We start from the raw sequence: 18,554 nt of genomic DNA, 5'->3' as shown, positions 1-18,554 counted from the left end.
GCAGCGAGGGGGAAGGGTGAAGGGCGGGGCCTGGAGCTCCGAAAACTGGGGAGCTCTCCACCCTTCGAGGGCGGGTGGCGTGTGGACGCCTCTCTTCCTGAGCCGCCACGGAGGCCTGCCCGGGGCTGGGTCGGACCCCATCCGCCCAGGGATTCAGAAGACACTCTGGGACTGGCAGCCGGGCTTGCAGGAGGCGAGCCCGGCCGGGGAGGGGCGGGGTCGCAGGTGCCGCAGCACAGGTGTAGCAGGACAGGGGCGGGGCCCTGGAGTGGGTGGGACTGGCAGGTGAGGGGCGGCGGGCCTGGAGTGGGTGGGACCGGCAGGTGAGGGGCGGAGCCTGGAGTGGGTGGGACCGGTAGGTGAGGGACGGGGAGGCTCCACGGCCGCGCGGGGGTGCAGGGCTGCCCTTGCCTGCCTGTCCAGTGCCCCAACCTGCCGGCCTGGCCCGTTCGTCTGCCCGCCCGCGTCCAGCCCGGGGTCTCGGTCCGGCGTCCGCAAGACCCGCAACTCCCCGGGAGGCCTAGCCCCGGTTCCCGAGAGCGCCCCCGGAGCCCCGCGGGGCCGCGCAGGCGAGGGGCCGGGGACTTGACGGGGATGCTTGCGGGCGGCACTAGAGGGCGCTCCCGGCCCGCGCTTCGCCCGCCTCCCCGGTTTCTGCCCCCTCCCCGCCCCCCACCAGCTTCCCCTACCCCCGCCGTCCCCCTTTGCCGGGCCCCCCTCCGCGGGGTCCCCTCTGGGCTCTCCCCACCTCCCCGCCAGCCTGGGGCCAGCAGCGCACACTTGGGCGCCCATCGGCCCCCATCTCCCCAGAGTGCTGGGGACTCCAAGAACACTGGGTCTCTGGCAGGCTGGACCGGAGGCAGGGAGAGCTTCCGAGTGGGGTCGCGGTATGGGGGGGGCACCCACCAGGTTCAGATCCTCCCTTCCGGGGAAGCCCCAGACTTGGAAATTGAGTTGGACACAGCTGCAGCAGGAGTGAATTTCTGAGAAGCCAGAGTTAAAAGTTGACACAGCCAGGTGGCTGGTTAACCCAGAGCAGTCCTCTCTGGTGGGACCAGACCAGGGGTCAGCAGAGGAAGGAGGGAGAGGGGCCCTACACAGCACTGGGCGCCAGAGAGGAACCTGGGCCAAGTTTGTGCTTAGCTGCCCATCCCTGAATCCTCTCTAGCCTCACCATCTAGCCTGGGCACTGCCACCTCCTTTAGGAAGGCTTCCCAGACTTACCCCCACCAGTTTGGCGTGGGTGAGTGCCCTGATTGGTGACCCCACTCCCTCAGACTGAGAACTCAGAGCAGAGGGGACCAGGTCCTGTCACTGGGTCCTCAGTGCCCCAACTAGCTAAGGGTCAGCATGCAGCCTCTGCCCAAGGGTGGGGTACTAGGCCTGGGATAGGGAAGGTAAGCTCCAGGAGCTAGAGTGTGGCCCCCAGGGCAGACAGCACTCTCCCTAGGTCTGGCTGAATCAGGGGCCAGGTGAGAGCTTTGCTGACATGTGGTTCCATGAGGGGAACCAGCTAGAAACCAACTTCTTCTCCCCAGGTAACCGCAGATGCCAGCAGGTGGGGTGTGCAGTGGGGAGGGAAGCCTCAGAAGCCGCTGCAGGTGTCTGCACAGGACCCCCAGAGCCTACCTAGATTCCAGGAGCTGGGGGCAGCCAGGGGGCTTGGCGGGACCTGCCTTCCTCCTTGCTCAGCCACACCTCAGGATGCTCTCACTGCCAATCCCCTGGACACCCCCTTGCCACCATTCCCTGCCCTTGGGGACCTCAGACAGTGAAGACCACACATGGCCCTGAGGTTGGACCCCCATGCAGCTGCACACAGTGGACCATCCTCACCCACACCCTGGCTTTGCCCAGGATCGTCCTGTCCTAGCCGAGACCTGGGCTTGTGACCCCAGGCAGCCAGTCCCAGTGTGTGCCAGCAGCTGGGGGGACCCCTACCTCCTCGGGGTGGGGAGGGCAGATGACAGGACCTGTCCCAGGTGGACATTAAGGATGCTGAACTGCCTGGGGTTCCAGAAGGGCCGGAAACAATAAGGCACAGAACCAGGACAGGAACCAGTTGTCTCCGTTTATTTTCTGGAAAGCACATCTGCCAGTTTGGGCCAACACCTTTGGCTCCCATAAGGCAGGGGAGAGGGGGGGCCCTGAGAACAAAGACCACCCTGAACCACTGCCCGGTTGGCCAGCTGATGAGCAAAAAACAGGCCCCCAAATTTGGGCCATTAACAGTACAAAAAGTAACAAAACTGAATTCACTGCTTTCTCTTGCAAGCTTTGAAAGGTGGCAGTCCGGGCTATAAAGTCTAGAAGCATTGCGCAAGAAGTGTTAAGTCTACAGCAAATACATCTTGTAAAAACTCAATAAATTATATATATAGATATATATAAACTTGTAACATCTAATAACATCGAAGCCTGCATGCAGGGTTGGCCCCCACCGGAAGCCACCTCCCCACCTGGAGCACATGGCAATTAGAACTTGGAGGAAAATACCAGCTTGCTTTGAAGTCCCAAAAAATAAATCTCCTAAAGAAAAACCCTATAGAAATCTAATTCCCTTGCAAAAGAAGGCCAAAGGAAACAAAACACCTCACTAGAATCACCTCAAACTATGAACAACCCTTGAGGGCGCAAGGGAACTGGCTGGGTTTTGGGGGGCGGCAGGCCATGCCCCGCACTATCACAACCCCGCGGTCCCTTCTCCGCGGTTAATAAGTTAAAACTGAAACCTCTGTGCCATGCGGCTGTCTCAACACTATGAGTGTGGGGCGGGGGGCAGGGGTTCTGGGGGATCGATAAATAGCTTTACAAATATACAGGTCCAGGTACAATTTTTAAAACAAAACTGTCAGAAAAACCGCCCCGTGGTGTGCTGGTGTCTGTGCTTGTCTCCACAGCAAATCCCTCGGGGAGGCTCCCTGGGACCCCGGGATACTGTGCTGGCCACACCAGCCTTTCTTCCATGTAGATATGCATATATATAGGCATGTATGTATCCGACACACAGCTTCTATTTATATAAATGTACACTCATTTCTGTAATGAACCTCTCGGAGAGAAGGTAAAGGCTCCTGCCTTCAGGTACCCGTAATTTAGCCTCCAAGGAGCAGGGTGGGACATGGGGCAGGCTGGGGCGGGGGGGGGTGTCACACGTATCCCCAGGCACAAGGTGGTGCATGGCGGGGGCCTGCCACACAGGGGCTACCCTGCAGGCTCAGCCCTAGGGGCCTCGGTCCACACTGCATGCCAGAGCCTGGCTGGGCACCCCCCCGGCCCCTGGGAGGCAACAGATGTGGGGGGAAGGGAGCCTGGGGAAGGGGCCCGGCTCCCTGTCCTGAGGAGCTCCTGGAGGAACCCCTTTACATTCTACATTTGTCCCCCTGGTGCTGCCGGCGCTGGTGGCCAGGAGGTCACTGTACAGCAGGGTGGGCACCCCAGGGATCCCTGTGCTGGGGGCCTCAAGACTCACTCACACCCATACACACGCGTGCACACACAAGTGTCTGTCCATTGTCTGTCCCAGGCTCGGGCCCAGATGAAGGGGCCCCAGTGGTCAACAGCATGCCACCAGCAGCACGGGGAGGGGGGAGCTGGCGTCCACTCTCAACAGTGGTGGGGGCTCGGCCTGCAGGCCGCTGGCCCTTCACGTCCGCAGGCCCCCGCTGCTGGTGGGGGCCGGAGGCAGCAGGTCATGGGCAAACACAGAGTCGTCCCCTGAGGAGCTGGAGCTCGGGGTGTCCTGGCCGCCTGGCGAGTACTGCTCAAAAGGCACGGACAGGTCCAAGTACTCCTGTGGGAGGGTGGAGGGTCAATGCCGCGTCCCCCACACAGCACAGGTGGGGGGAGGGGGCGGCACTCACGTCTGTGGATGTCACAGTAAGGATACGGTCCAGGTCCTCCACCAACTGCTTGAAGGTGGGCCTCTGGGAGGGCACAGCATGCCAGCATTCCCGCATGATCATGTACCTGCAGGGGGGTGGGGGTGGCAGCTGGGTAGGGCTCCCGGCCTGCCCCCAGCCCCGCCTGCACCCCTCAGGAACCTTGACAGCTGCAGACAGTGAGCAGGGACACTCACAGGTCGTGTGTGCAGTTGGCCGGCTTGTCCATACGGTGACCCTCCTTCAACAGCTTGAAGAGTTCCTCCACAGGGATGCCGGGGTACGGTGAGCCCCCCAGGGTGAAGATCTCCCAGAGAAGGACCCCAAAGGACCAGCTGGTGGGGAGCACAGGACGGTCAGCCCGCCTCCCTGAGCAGACCCCCAGCGGAGCGCAGGGGTGACAGGCCAGGGCCCAGGAGGCTCCCAACGGTGTCCTGCATCCCCTCGACACAGTCCTACATCCCCCGCAGCTCCCGACCCCTGGCCCTCCCCGGGATCTAGGAGACTACATACACGTCACTTTGGTGGGTGTAGACCCGGTCAAACAAGGCCTCAGGTGCCATCCACTTCACAGGCAGCCGACCCTGGGTGAGGGAAGGGGGCACGCTGGGTCAGGGGCCCTCCTATGGGCAGGGGGAGCCCTCCCTAGCCCCCCACCCAACCGACCCCTGCTTTTAGCTGGGCTCACGTTGGTGGTCTTCTTGTAGTAGTCCAGGTTGTGCACATCACGGGCCAGGCCGAAGTCTGCAATCTTCATTACATTGTCCTCGGTCACCAGCACATTGCGGGCAGCCAGGTCCCTGTGGATGCACTGGGGGAGGGTAGGGGGGTTTGAGGCTCCCATGGGGCCCCCACTGGCCGAGGGGCCTGTGCCCGCCCTCCCGTCCCCCAGCCCCCGCTTACCTTCTGGGAGGCCAGGTACTCCATGCCCCGGGCCACCTGGTACGCGCAGGACACCAGGTCTTTGCAGGTGAGCTGCTCCCCGGGCGGCCCACAGGTGTCGAAGGAGTAGTCCAGGCCCGGGGGCCGCCGTGCCCGCAGGTACTCCCGCAGGTTGCCCTTGGCTGCGTACTCCACTAGCACGTACAGGGGCCCTGGAGGCACAGGAGCCTCAGAGAAGCGCCCCGCCACGGGCCGCGAGCCCCCTGCCCCCACCACGGCACCTACCGCCCTGGGTGCAGGCCCCCAGCAGGTTGATGATGTTCTTGTGGCGGCCGATCATCTTCATCATCTCCATCTCAGACACCAGATCGGATAGGTCCTTATCCGTGGCATCGTCTGTAAAGGAGGGAGGCCACCTTAGGGGCTGCTGCTCCAGCCCCATGAGGACCCTTCCGCCACAGCCCACCCCTCCCTCACCTTTGAGCATCTTCACTGCCACAGTGACAGGCCGGGCAGCCCGGTCCTTGTCGATGCCGATGGCCTCCGCCATGACCACTTGGCCGAAGCATCCCTCCCCAAGTGGCTTGCCCAGGGTCAGCCTGGCAGTAGAGATGGGAAGCCATGAGCACACCGCCTGGTCCAGGCTCTGTCCCAGGCCGTTTTGGAGGCTCGGTGCCGCTGCCTCCAGAAAGCCCTCCATACGTGCCCCTACAACCTTGCTCGTGAGGATGGAGAACGTTGGCCCTACAGCCTCTCACTGTGTGGGGCCCTCCAGATGGAGCACTGTGCAGGGGTGCCCTCCACCTGCAGGGTCCCTAGCCCAGCCTTCTCTGGCCCCAGCCCCACGTCCAGTGGTGGCCACCCTATGCAGGGAGCCAATTCCCACCTGCCTCTGACTGAAATCCAATCAGGCTTCTGAGGGATCCCTCCTCCCCGACAAGGCTGCACCCCATACGTGCCCCCGGCCCCGGCACACAAGGTCCCATTGCCACCACTGACCGGGCCCTGGACAGCTCCCACTTGGGGTCAGCAGGCAACTCCAGCTCGGAGACATTGGCCAGCGCGGGGCCTTCCCCCGAGGACAGCCTGGCGATGCGCACCAGGGGTGTGTTGGAGTTCATGGACGAGTTGGACTCCAAGGACACCTGCTTGGGTCGGCAGGGACAGGTTGATGCCGCAGGGCCAAACCACGGCAGGGTTGGTGGGGGGCTGGGGATGGTGAGGCTGCGGCTCTCTCTGCAAGGGCAGGGCTGGCCAGGGCCTGGGGGGGCTGTCCAAACTCCACATAGTGCTACGTGAAGACAAAGTGACCCAGGGGATGGCAAAGACAAGGGTGGGGTTGCCTCAGCCACCACACACACCCGCGTCCCCACGTGGGCCCCAGTCCCCAGACACCGCAGAGTATCCCTGAGCTCAGCAGCCCAGGAGACGTGGCCATGGAGGGTCTGGGAGGCCAGGCAGCTCGGAACCTGGTATCTACTTTCTGTTACCTGTCGCTTGAGTGGGAAGCGGGAGACCTTGTGCACGGCAGGCGAGCCCAGGCCCTTCTTCGGGGGCACGCGCAGGCGGCAGAGAGTGACGGCCGCCACCACCAGGATGAAGAGGAGGAAGCCCACCCCGTAGCTGAGGACGCCCGCGTACACGCTGCCAGCCTCACCAGCCTCCACCAGCTCCTCCTCCGCTGCAAAGACACGGGTGTTGCAGGCCTGGCCCAGCTGCACGGGAGCCCCAACGAGCCGCCCTGGGCCTGAGCCAGAGACACAGTGGGTGTGGGGAAAAGGGCTCAGACCCCAGAGGGGGTGTACCAAGGGTCCTGCAGTCAGAGATGCTGGGTCAGCAGGGGGACGCCCAGGAGCGGAGGAGCCCAGCAGAGCCAGCAGCACATACACCCACCACCCGGGGAGACACCAATGCTACCACCTAGGCTGTTGGGGACCTGGCTGAGAGCGGGGGGCTCCAGGGGAGGGGCCCCGAGCCAAGACACGGTTTGTCAGCTCCATTCCCATGCCTGCCATTGGGCCTGCATGAGCACTCCGTGGAGTAAGCTGGCCACGGGCCGCAGGTTCCCCTGCCTGTCCCTGGCAGCCGTGGAGTGTCCCAAGCCAGCAAACCCGAGAGGACAGGGACAGAGCAAGCAGCAGCAGGAGCCAGTACCTGGCAGAACCACCAGCCACGCAGAGTGATGGGAAAACCCGATAGAATTGCCCGCCAGACACGTGTACTCCCCAGCGTCCTCAAAGGTGACATTGCGCAAGGACAGAACCTCTAGCTCCTTGTCGGTGGTGTTAGCGCCCGCCGTCTACAAAGAGAGAACAGAGCGCGATAGGCGAGTGCCAGCACCTCCCACGGGCACCACAGCCAGAGTCCACGCGGTGACGATCCAGCCAGGCTGCAAGGAAAACGCCGCTGCCACCACCACCACGACCAGGGCTACGGCGCCAGGGGTCTTCCGCTTCGTGAGTCCACACAGAGCCCGAAGCCAGTCCCTCCACCGGCGAGTCCTCTGTCCCAGGTGAGCGCCAGGCGTGCAGCCAGCAGCGAGCTGCACCCACGCAGCATGCGAGGTTAGCGTGCACACAGGGGGCGCAGGCGGCGAGCGCGGGCGGGCAGCTGAGTGGATGGACTGACCAATAGACCGACAGGAAAGGCACATGTGGGAGAGCCAGGGGCAGAGGTCACGAGAGCAGGCGAGAGAGCGTGGGCAAGGGAGACACACACACACACACACGCACGTGCACACACACATGTGCACATGCACGCACAACACGGGGGGTGGGGACGGAGCAGAAGCTCACAGAGGGGCACAGCCTCTGCTGGGGCTGATGGCCTCCTGGGGGTGCAGTGGGAGCGCAGGCGGGGTCAGCACAGGCCACAGGGGCTTGAAGCACATGGTCACATGGAGGCCAGTGGCACCCACATCGCAGACGTGGCTGTGTCAGGAGCACAGCGTGAGCCACGGGGCAGGGAGCGAGCAGGATGGGGGCGTGCAGGTGGGCGCATGGCCAGGGCGTCGGAGCTGGAGCTCGGCGTGCCAGACAGCATGGGACAGAGTTGTTACCTGCTTGGGGCCCGTGAACACGCAGCCAAAAGGCCTTCTCAGCCACGCCTATGAAATTGGAGGCTCGACAGAGGTACTCGCCCCCATCACGCTCGGACACATTGGCCAGGCGGAGGCGTGCGTCGGCCTCCACACTCTCACTGATCCAGGACTGCGGGGACAAGAGACCCGGCTTAGGTGCGTCCTCGGCAGCCCGGCCGGGCACAGAGTGGCCATGCGGGCGCAGGGCCCGGAGCAGACCCTGCCACGGGGGTGGCACTCAAGGAATGGAGGGGGTGGGCCAGGCTATGCCAGGCAGGAAGGCTGCCTGGAGGAGGTCATGGAAGCACCTCCCAGTGGTGGGCCATGGTTTCTCAGGATGTGCCTTTGGCCTGCCTCCCCCACTTCAGCCCAGAGCATGGCCCTCCAGGGCTGGCCCTCCACCTGCCTACCCCAGGGTCCTGGCGGGGCCTGGCTCTGTTCCGGGGTGTGTTGAGATCTTGCCTGACGGGGCCACGGCGGCCTCTGCGTTCGGGCCTGCACTCCCGCTCTTAGCCCAAGTGCCCGCTCTCCACCCTCACGAGCAACAGATGTTTCTTTCTGGGCTGACAGTGTCGCAACCATCCCAACTCGGGGCCGTGGGAACAAAGTGGGGGCCGAGGGAGGTAAGTGGACACAAGCCGTGCTCTGTGCATGCGGATAGCGCCGAATCAGGTGCGAGGCGTGGTGGCCTGCACCTTGGGTCCCAGAGCAGGCCGTGCCCCAAGGGTTCAGCAGCCACCTGCCTGCCACAGGGCCTGGAGCTTGAGCCTGGCCCAGGGCGCTGTATGCACACCCGCCTCCACCCGCCTCCAGGGCTGAAGCCAGCCCGTAGAGCAGACAGGGAAACTGAGGACTCACCACAGGGCCACGCACTGCCTGCCTCACATGCTGGGACTGGGCCCAGACTCTCAAGCCGACCCCCACCCACCCTACCGCTTCTCCCCCACTGGTCGGATGCTGAGACCCCCAACACCAGTGACCCAGCAGGCCTCCCTGCTGGGATGCCTTCCGGTCCCTGGCCAGGGGGCGGGCCAGGCCCAGCGCCCTGAGCAGGAGCCTGCAGCCCTGCCAGCACCCAGCCTGGGGCGGCACCCACCTTGAGCACGGTGACATACGGGGTGCCGTCGGGCCCAACTTTGCTGCCGTTCACCTCCACGTGCTTGAGCCACTGGATGTGGGGCTGCGCGTCACTGTACACCTTGCAGTGGAACTCCACATCGCTGCCCAGCACAGCTGTCTGGTTGGCAGGCAGCCCGGCCTGCAGGATGGGCCGGTGCGGCGAGCGCTCTGGGGGGTCAGATGGGGCTCAGGGGCGGCCCGGCCCTGAACCCCCAGACCCCGCCCCACCCCCGCCGCCAGCCCGGAGCCTCACCCAGCACGTCCAGGGTGTAGGTCTGCTGGATGCTGCCGAACTTGTTCTGCACAACACACGTATAGTTCCCGCGGTCCGAGGGCACCACGCTCTCCATGACCAGGCTCCACTGCTGGTGTCGTAGCTGTGGGCAGGTGTCCAGGTGAGGAACGGTGGCCCAACCCCCACTGGCCAACACCACCCGCCAGCAGGCCCACCTTGATGCCCCCGATGCGGTGCTCGCCTCGGAACTCCTTGCCATTCTTCAGCCAGGAAATGGATGGCGTGGGGTTGCCGGCAGCCGGGCAGCGGAAGCGCACAGTGTTGGCGGCTGGCACCGCTAGCAGCTTCTTGTCCATCCGCTCGGGCCGTGTCCAGTAAGGAGCCCCTGCTGACAGAGGGGCACTTGCCAGCCATGCCCAGGGCGGGGGCAGAGGCCCGTCTGACCCCCCGTTCAGAGGCCACCGGGCTACCCATGCCTCCAGCCTCAGCGTCTCCTCCTGAGCACAGAGTGTTGGACTTCTGAGGCCTGCTGCCTCAGCTGGACGAGGCCGCTGACAGCCCCAACGTCACCTCCTGGCATTCTCAAAGCCGAGACGCGCATCCCTTCCCTGCTCTGGCCACCTCCCCCAAGCACCCGCCCAGCCAAGGGGGCCCAAGGGTCCGGAACAATACACCCTGACCGAGGAGCCTTCAAGACACAGCGGTACCTCCCAGGGGACCACCCACCTACCCGGGGAGGCACATTTGGAGCTAGTCCACTGAGGCACAGACCCAGCAGGCCGCAGAACCAGGTCAGCCCAGGTCATGGGGCCCAGCCGGACCGACGAGCAAGGCCAGGACCTGGAAGCCAGGAAGGTGCAGAGCCCAGAGTCTCATAGGTGGCCAGGTGCCTGCTAGAACCCTTGAGACCCAGAGTCACCCTCTAGAGTACACTAGGGCCTGATGGGCAGGGGGAGCGGACATGGTGACACAGCATTTGGGAGGCCCTGCCCCTCTCCTGGTTTTTTCACCACCCCGTCCCCACCCTAACTGGTTTCCATCCTTCCTTGTTGCTGGGGTGCAGGTTGCCTTCCTGCCATGGGAGGTTGGACCAGCATCCCCTAGGACAGGGGAGAGACACCCCCCTCACCGGCACCTCTGCCCTGCTGCCTTCAACACAGCCACCTGACAGAGGAGGGCGCCGAGGCCCAAGCAGGGAGCCCTCCAGGGACAGAGACCCCCGGGGTGACCGGCAGGCTGAGACCATGGTAGCTCAGCGCTGCTAGACAGTGCCTGTGGAGAGCAGCCCTGCCAGCAACCCTCAGAGCTGCTGAGCCCACCAGCTAATGGGGGAGGGGCGCCAGCATGGCCTGGTGTGGCTGGGGGTCCTGGGGGGTCCAGGTGGGCCTGGAGTTTGGCTCTGAACTACTGGCAGCCAAAGGAAAAAAGGGAAAAAAGAGGAAACCTAGCAGCTTCTTAGGAAGGGCCTTTAATGCCTCTGCCCTCACGCACACCCAAGGTGGAGCCAATCTACGGCCTGGGGGCCTGGACCTCTGCCGGGACCACTCCCCTCCCACATCCCCACCCAGGCCTGCATCCCTGGCTGGCTCCCCCTCACCTCTTCGCCCACTGGACCCCACAGGGCCCCCCACCCCTGTTCCACATCTCTCAGCTTCTCAAACTTGGCTCCTCCAAAAACAGACAGCCCACCGCCCCTAACCAGCCCCTCTGTGACGGACAGGCTTAAACCTGCGTGCCGTCACCCGCCTGCTCCCTACACCTGCAGCCCCCCCACCCAGCAGATGCGACAGCCTCCCATTTACATTGAGCACATGTCCAAAGCTTGGTCCCTCGAGCCCACAGCCACCCTCTGCTCCCACCTCCCATGCCCCTAACGCCCCAGGCTGATGGCCCCACGGCAGCCCTGACATAGACACATCTGGCCTGGGCCACCACACCCAAGGCCTTACAGCTCCCGCTGCTACCACCCAGAGCTCAGGGCCGCCACACTGACGGGACCCCACACTCGGCACGGCCCCGAGGAGGTGGCCCCCAGGCCTCGGGCTTCCACCTGCCCGATGACAGTGAAAGGCTTGGCACCTAGGAAGCAGGCCCACCCCTGGGAAGGCAGATCCCCACCCCTGGCCAGCCCTGCATACCTGCAATCTGGGCTCACCTGTATCCTCAGCCTCGTCCTCCCCATCTTCATCATCTCCGGAGGACGGAGCATCTGAAATTCAGGCAATAGATGCGCAGGAGTCAGCCCCCTGACAGGCAAGCACCCAGCGCCTACTCCCCAGTGCCCGCCACCCCTCCTGAGTCTCTGGGGGCCCCCTTCTCTACCAACGACCACCAAGACACTCAATGTGGGGCGCTGTGGGAGCACGGTCCCAACCCCTCACCTCGCAGCCACTCACCCATCACACCCCCCACCCCGCCCCACCATGGCCATAGGGTGAGCCTGGGGGAGCCCACACTCCTCCAGTCGCAGGGTGAGCCCAGGAGAGCCCGCACCCTCCCAAGGCCATGCGGTGAGCCTGGGGGAGCCTGGCGGGCACTCACCCGTCACTCGCACACTGAAGTGGGAGAGCACACGGTGTGTGAGCCGCTGCCGGCAGCTGTATGCCCCCGAGTCCTCATGGGAGGCGTTGAGCACCTGCAGCCGCTGAGGCCCCAGCAGGACGCGGTCTGAAGGCACCAGCCCCACGCCGTCCTTGACCCAGATGCTGGGCCCTGTGGAACCCCCGGCAGGCACGTGGCAGCTCAGCTCCACGGTATCCCCGCTGCCAAAGACCAGCTGTTCCTGCTGGCTGGGCTCAGGCCCTGGGGCCTCTGCGGAGGAGATGGAGGACCCTAAGGCAGGTGCCCCCAAAACAGGAATCCTGGGCGCCCCCCGCCGAGGCACCAAGGCAGGCCCACCGCCCAGACATGCAGCGGAGGCTGTGGTGGGGGCATCTGGGGCCTAGAGGCTCTTCGTCCAGAGCCCATAATCCTGCAAAGTGTCCTGCAGAGGGCTGGGGATGGCGACATCCAGCCCTGCCAACGGGGGGGGGTGCGCCTCGAGGACCCACCCCCAGACCATGGGGGCACTGACGTGGATGACACATGATGAAGCAGGTTCTGCTGCATTCCCGTTGGATCGTCCTGATGGATACCAAGAATTCCCAGGGCAAAGCATCCTGAAGTGTTACTCTTCCTCTGCTTTTTCCCAACCACTCAGAAATGCAAACTGCACCCTGAGCTCACAGGCCATTCAAAACCAGGCAGTCGGGGGCACCTGGGTGGCTCAGTGGGTTAAGCCGCTGCCTTCAGCTCAGGTCATGATCCCGGGGTCCTGGGATGGAGCCCCGCGTCGGGCTTTCTGCTCGGCAGGGAGCCTGCTTTCCTTCCTCTCTCTGCCTGCCTCTCTGCCTACTTGTGATCTCTGTCTGTCAAATAAATAAATAAAATCTTCAAAACCAGGCAGTCGACAGGCAGTCCTCCACAGACCTCTGCCTTCTAGCCTGAAATGGAGGCTCAAGGCAGGACAGACGGGGTATGGGCAGGGGTCCCACTTAACACCCCCATCTCTCCCCTTGGTGGCAAAAGCACTTCTGGACCAGAGAACAGACCCTCCCCAGCTCGAGAAGAAAGCCATGTCTAGGCAGCATGGGCCAAACCTCCCACAGCAGCACTTGCTGTGGGCCGGTGACCTCAGGGGCCAGCCCGGGGTGGGGGTGCTCAGGGTCGTGGAACACCCGGACTGACTTAGGAGGGAGTGTCATGCGTGTGAGCCACAGGTCAGCACTACACTAAACACACAGCAAGAAAAAACTCATACAGAGAGGGTACTGTGTCTAGCCAGCGGTGTCTCATCGGCCAGCGGGTTAAGGGGATCTGGACCCCCCCCCAATTTCATGGATAAGGACCCAAGCTGGGAGGAGTGGGAGATCGTCCAGACTCAGCCAGGAGCAGATCAGAGTGGAAGCCCTGATACTAGGGCTAAGGGGCCCTGGCCCACCTTACTTGCCAATGCTCTGTTGGGGGAGGGGATCCTCGCCAAGGGCGGATATCCACGGGTAAGCCCAAGGGCCCTCCTCCCTCCCCAGCAGCTGCCCAGCTCGCAAAGGGCCGAGGCCTGAGATCCAGGGACACACCACTGGTGGGGCTGATGATCACCCCCAGGCCTCCCTGCCAGGGCCAGACAATGCCCAGTGCAGGCGGGAGGCCTGGGCTTGGGGCCCAGGACAGGGGTGGGTGGTCCCACTGCCCAGGCCTCCTTCCCCAGACCCAGCTGGGTCAGTTACACTGTCACTTGTCATTCTGCCGACGCGTGGCCTAGATTCAAGGGCCCAGCTGCCCACTCTGGTCACACCAGCCGCTGGCTCCCTGGACAGTCCCAAGTCTGCCCACTCACTTCTGGCGGTCCCACCTGTCCAGGCCCTCCAGGAGGGTCTCTGAAGTATCCTCAAGTCTGCACCCCTGGGGCCCACAGTCAGGGGACTCCTACTCTGACCTCCGACCCCCCAGTCCTGGCTACTATGTCCTGTGGGGACCACCCAGTGCTGGGAGCTGGCTGAGGCCCCCCAGAAGGCTAAGGACAGACTGGTCCCGGCAGCCTCAGCCCCAGGCCCCGGCCCAAGGGCAACAGTGTGCTTGGTTCCGGTTTGGTCTGGGCAGCATTGGCAGGTCAACCGTCCACATAGCATTCCCTTCAGCCTGGTCCAGCAAGGGACTGGGGAGACACGGAGCAGCCCCTAGGCCAGCCATCCGCTGGTGGACAGACGCTGCCATCAACTGAGGCCCAGCCCCGGATGTGCCCAGGTGTCAAAGCTGGAGACCCCTGGACCCGGGTAGCCTCCAGGGGATCTGATTCACCAGGCCCATGCCAAGTTGTGACCCAGCAGTGGCTGAGTGCATAGGGTCCGGCAGGGGGACAGAGAAGGATGGGCAGGGCCCAAAGCGATGGGCACGGGTGGGCACAAAACCGGTCACCATCGGGCTCTACCTAGGGAGCAGCAGGGGCACGTGGTGCTCAGTCCCCACCCCCAGCAGCCCCAGGAGGGAGTCTTTCTCCATTGACACAAAGGGGCCCTGCCCACACCCACGCCAGTGCTAGGGCCCACACACAATGGAGGCCAAGTCCTGTGTGCCACGGCAGGTACCCACGTGCCAATGAGGGAAGTGGACCCAGGTGGAATGTCTGCCCCCACTGGCACCCCCACCCCAACGGGGTCTGGGCTCCACCAGGCGCTGCGTGCCAAGGGCACAGCTCAAGGGGTACTCTATCCTGGAAAAGCCCAGCTGTGCTTGCAGGCCTGTTTCCCAGTCACAGGGTCTTCCTGACTCTGCTAACTCACTGGCCTTGTGCCTCAACCCCCCTCCCCACCCCCGGACACAGGGCAGAAATCCCACTGGAAGGCCAGGGCAGCCACCATAGCAGTCGAAGGGCTGGATCACATGACAGCAGGGGTGGGACACCAAAACCATCACCGTTGAGGTCACCAGGCCACGTCCAGGGCCGGCCTACTTGGGAGGGCTGCCGCTGGGGCCCTGACTCAACGGGGAGGAAACACTCCTGGATTCAGGTCGCTACAGTTGAGCCCCCCCAGTGCACAGGGACGGCACAGGGGCTGGACCACATTCCCTCAGAAGGGCCTTGGGGGCAACCCAAAGAACAAGCATCAAATTCAGACCTGATTCAAAGGAGCCATTGGAGCTGGCTGCACCCGAGGGATTTGGGCTTTGGGGTAGAACGAAGAACAAAGGGTTCCGGTTCTGGACGTGTGCTAAAGGTTTCCAACTTCAGAGTATGGGACCTACATGCTTTCAAATAGCCCAAGAGAGACAGCTTGTCTCAAAGGGAACCTGAAGTCAAGGGAGAAAATCTGATCTTCCCTCTTCCCCACCTGGAAACTTTTCTGAAAAGTTTTATAACAAAGTTAGAATAAAAAGGGGGAGATTGGAGGTCAGGCAAGTGAATGTGGGCTTACAGGAAGACCCAGCCTGCCCTTTCCAGAACTCTGCCATTACCTGTCCTCACAAACAGGGGAGGTGACTGGGCCTGGAGGAGGGCACCCAGAGCACAGCCCCAGCAGGATCTGGAGTCAGGGAGCTCCCATCCCGTCCAGAAAAGACTCCTCTCATTGCTTACTTACTTCGAAGTCACTCAGGCCTGCTGGGGCTCCTGTTCCCCTTTAGTTTTGGTTATGAAATGGGGCACACCCAGCCCCAGAGTAGCCCCAAGCAGGAGCCGAGGCCCTGGGGGCAGGGGTGCTTCTCTGATTGGGGCAGGGGCTGAGGTCAGAAGTCCAGCCTCTCACTGAACCAGGTTAATGAACCACCCAGAGGGCTGTGGGGCTCAAAGTCCAGCCCCATGGGGTGGGGGGAGGGGGAGGGTGCAACCAGAGCTTTCCTGGGAAATGCTCTGTACCCCCAAAGGACCCCTCCTGACTGGGTGGAATCAGAGGGCAGGCGGAGTGCCCCCCCCAGGCCCCTCACAGGGAATACTGGGCCCCATTTGGAGATGAAGGCTGCCCAGGTCAGGCCAGAGGCCCCCACCTTCCTCACCTCCACCCCCTCTAACTCTGGCTTCCTGATTCATGTTTCCCAGTAAAATGTCAGCTGGAACCTCTATATTTCACAAGGTTTTTGAATGTTTATGGCCTGGTCCATCTACTTCACGAGCTGGATTAGGTTCGCTGACCTAGCTACTCACTACCTGTCCCACCAGCTCTCCTTCGGGGAGGGGAGCAGCTACCTCTAGTGGAGGAAAGAGCCCCCGGGGTCCCTCCTGTCACTGCGTCCCAGGCCCTGCCTCACGGGTGAGTTCCCAGAGGGAGGACGGCGCGCCCCCCATGCCTGCCCCCGAATGCCTCAGGGGGTCCTCGGGGCTAGTTGACATTCCTTGGCCGTAGGGAGTAATATCTTTATCTGAATGCGAATGCTAATTCGGGGCTCCCCCCGCGACCGCCTATTCGGCGCCCCTGGACGCTGGGGCCGCCTGAGCAGGGCGCTAAAAGCGCGCGCTGACCTCGAGACGGCCTCTGTCACGTCGCTGAATGACACACACATTCAAGCGCCGGGACCATTTCATTCATAAAAAAAATGACATTGTTCCGGGAGGCTGCAGCCGCCGCCGTAGAAAGGAGCGCGGGGGCGCGGGGAGGGGAGGGCCACCATCTGCCTCCGTCCTGCCCGCGGCCGCCGCCTCCCTGGCACGGCGCGCCCGCCGCCGCTCAGCTCACACCTCCCCGCGAGGCAGCCGCGGCCGCCATCAATGCGCGGTCTGTGGCCGCGCCGGGTACAAAAGGGCGGCTGTTCGGGTCCCGCCCGGGTGGGGCGTGAGCTCACCGGGCGAAGGCCTCCCTCCGCGCGGCCCCCGGGGTCGTCTGCGCCCCCGGGATCGCCTGTGCTCCTGGAGTCGGCTGTGCGCCTGGGATCGGCTGTCTCCGCAGGATCGCCTATACCCCCGGGCAGGCCCTCTCCTCCCGGCGCAGCCGGGAGCCTGGCGGCGCGTGTGCGGGGCGGCGCCGCCCGGAGCGCACGGCGGGCTTGGCAGGGGGCCGCGCGCGCTACACCTCTAGGGCCGCAGCGCGTGTGCGGGGCGGGGCCCGGCGCACGGACGCGCTCCTTCCCCTCCCCGGCGCTCGGCTGACTGGCCCCTAGCGGACCCCCGACGTCCACCAGACCTTGACTGCCGGCTGGGGTCCGCGGCTCCAACTGCCCTCGGACCCCCGCCCTCTCTCCCCTCCCCCGCCGGCGCCCTGCCTGGCGTCGGGCGCGCGCCCTCGGGGAGGGGGGCAGACACCTTCAGCCACGGGGCTGGAGAGCAGGGCTGGCGAGCAGAGGCACTAGACCGTGTTGCGTCGTCACGCAGGTCACTGGCGGGGGGGCTGGGCCCGGGGGGCAGGCTGTCGCACTCACACCCTCCCTCCAAAGTTAGGTCTCGCGCTTTGGGCCGAAGTCCTGAACCGGGACGGAGGCGGGTTGGGACTGCAGCACCAACAATAGGAACTTTCCGTCAGGGAGGGCCCGCGGAATCGTGGAAACGCAGCCCCGCGCTCTCCCGATGCTGCCCGGGGTCAGGCTGCACCCCATGGGGAACCGCGGGAGGCAGTGGCCCGCCACGGCTCCACACTTGGGTAGTAGCCCCAAGGCTCCAGGAGCCCCCACAAACTGCCGCGCCAGCTCTGGGAGGGCTGCAGAAACCCGGGCACCGGTTCCGCAGGGCCAGCCCAGGATGCACCCTCGGGCCCACCCCGATCCGGCGCCCCCACCCACCCAGCAGCCTATTCCTGGGCCCCGACGCCCCTCTCCGGTATCCGTCGGGTGCTTCCTTACCTGCCGCTCTCCGCACGATGCGCGGCTCCATGCCCGGGGGCATCGAGGCGGCGCCGGTCAGGACAGCCAGCACCACGCAGATCGCGAGGGCGCGAGCCAGAGCGCCCATAGTGGGGGCGAGGGCGACGACGTCCTCAGGCGGCGCGCGCGGGCGTACTGCCCCCCATGGCCCCGCTCGGGCACCGGCGGGAGGAGGGCGCCCCTCGGGAGACTGCGGGAGGAGGCGGCAGTTCGTTACCCGGGAGGAGCCGGGACGCGCAGGGGCGGAAGCGGCGGTGGTTGGGCTCCTGCACCCCGGCTCCGCGGACCCTCGGCCGCCCCGCCTGCCGCCACCGCCCTGGGCTCCCGGGCCGCCTGGCGCCGGCCGCCTCCTCCCCGCCGCGGTCCCTCCCTTCCTCCCCCTTCCCTCCCTGACTTCTGCGGAGCCCTCCCAGGGCGGCGGCGGCGGCGGCGGCGGCGGCGGCAAACTTTCCAGAGCGAGAAGCCTGCGCCCCCGCCGGGCCCCGCCGCAGAGACAGCTCGGGACGTGAGCCCGCCGCGCGCTCTGGCCTCGCCGCGCGCCCGCCTCGACCCTCCGCGCCCGCGCACCGACCTGGCGGCCGCTGGCGCCCACTCGCCGCGCGCGGCTCTTGCTCCGCTCGTTGCCCGGCGGCCTAGCGCCCGCGTCCCTTGCCTGCAGCGTTGGCTGACCTGTGCGTCCGTGCGCCCGGCGGAGCAGGACCGCGCGGCGCCAGCTAGCCGCACCACCGCCGCCGCCGCCACCGTGCACTGAGCCCAGGCGGCCTGGAGCGCAGCAGCCAGTGGGGGCCGGCCCCCGGCCGCCCCGCCCCCGGCCCCACCCCGGCCCGGCCACGCCCGCCCCGACTCGCCGGGCGCGGGGACACGCCCCTCCCCTGAGGCGGTCCGGAGGCGGGGCCGCGACTCGCCCGGACCCCGCCCGCGGAGGGGATTAGAGGGGGCGGGGCCGGGCGGGGGCGCCGGGCGGTCTCGGAGGGCGTGGGAGCCGGGGCTGGACGCGCGAGATACCCCCTGCCCCACCGCGTCGCCCCACTGGACC

The 18,554-nt window shown here is 65.0% G+C and overlaps 1 protein-coding gene across 9 annotated transcripts; it reads right to left on the bottom strand.

Moving 5' to 3' along the window:
- Nucleotides 1-2,056: 2,056 nt before the first annotated feature.
- On the bottom strand, nucleotides 2,057-18,225 carry FGFR3 (fibroblast growth factor receptor 3). 9 transcript variants are annotated; one of them, XM_080797227.1, is made up of 18 exons: nucleotides 18,090-18,225; nucleotides 17,498-17,708; nucleotides 11,738-12,007; nucleotides 11,352-11,405; nucleotides 9,412-9,584; nucleotides 9,215-9,338; nucleotides 8,939-9,129; nucleotides 7,822-7,972; nucleotides 6,254-6,444; nucleotides 5,763-5,911; nucleotides 5,241-5,362; nucleotides 5,049-5,159; nucleotides 4,785-4,975; nucleotides 4,570-4,692; nucleotides 4,395-4,465; nucleotides 4,079-4,216; nucleotides 3,864-3,969; nucleotides 2,057-3,793 (listed from the first exon to the last, which is right to left on the bottom strand). In XM_080797227.1, exons 2-18 carry the CDS (start codon nucleotides 17,604-17,606, stop codon nucleotides 3,647-3,649), a joined length of 2,421 nt encoding a protein of 806 aa, XP_080653353.1. In that variant the 5' UTR covers nucleotides 17,607-17,708; nucleotides 18,090-18,225; the 3' UTR covers nucleotides 2,057-3,646. The 9 variants fall into 9 exon arrangements, with proteins under 9 accessions (XP_080653353.1, XP_080653355.1, XP_080653354.1 ...); XM_080797229.1 differs by having other exon boundaries at nucleotides 5,763-5,908; XM_080797228.1 differs by having other exon boundaries at nucleotides 9,412-9,581.
- Between the last annotated feature and the right edge of the window lie 329 nt (nucleotides 18,226-18,554).

This window comes from Martes martes (genome assembly GCF_963455335.1).
Source record: "Martes martes genome assembly, chromosome: 2".
Classification (NCBI taxonomy): Eukaryota; Metazoa; Chordata; class Mammalia; order Carnivora; family Mustelidae; genus Martes; species Martes martes.
The sequence above is the reverse complement of the archived record's forward strand: the minus strand, read 5'-3'. Positions and strand labels throughout refer to the sequence as shown.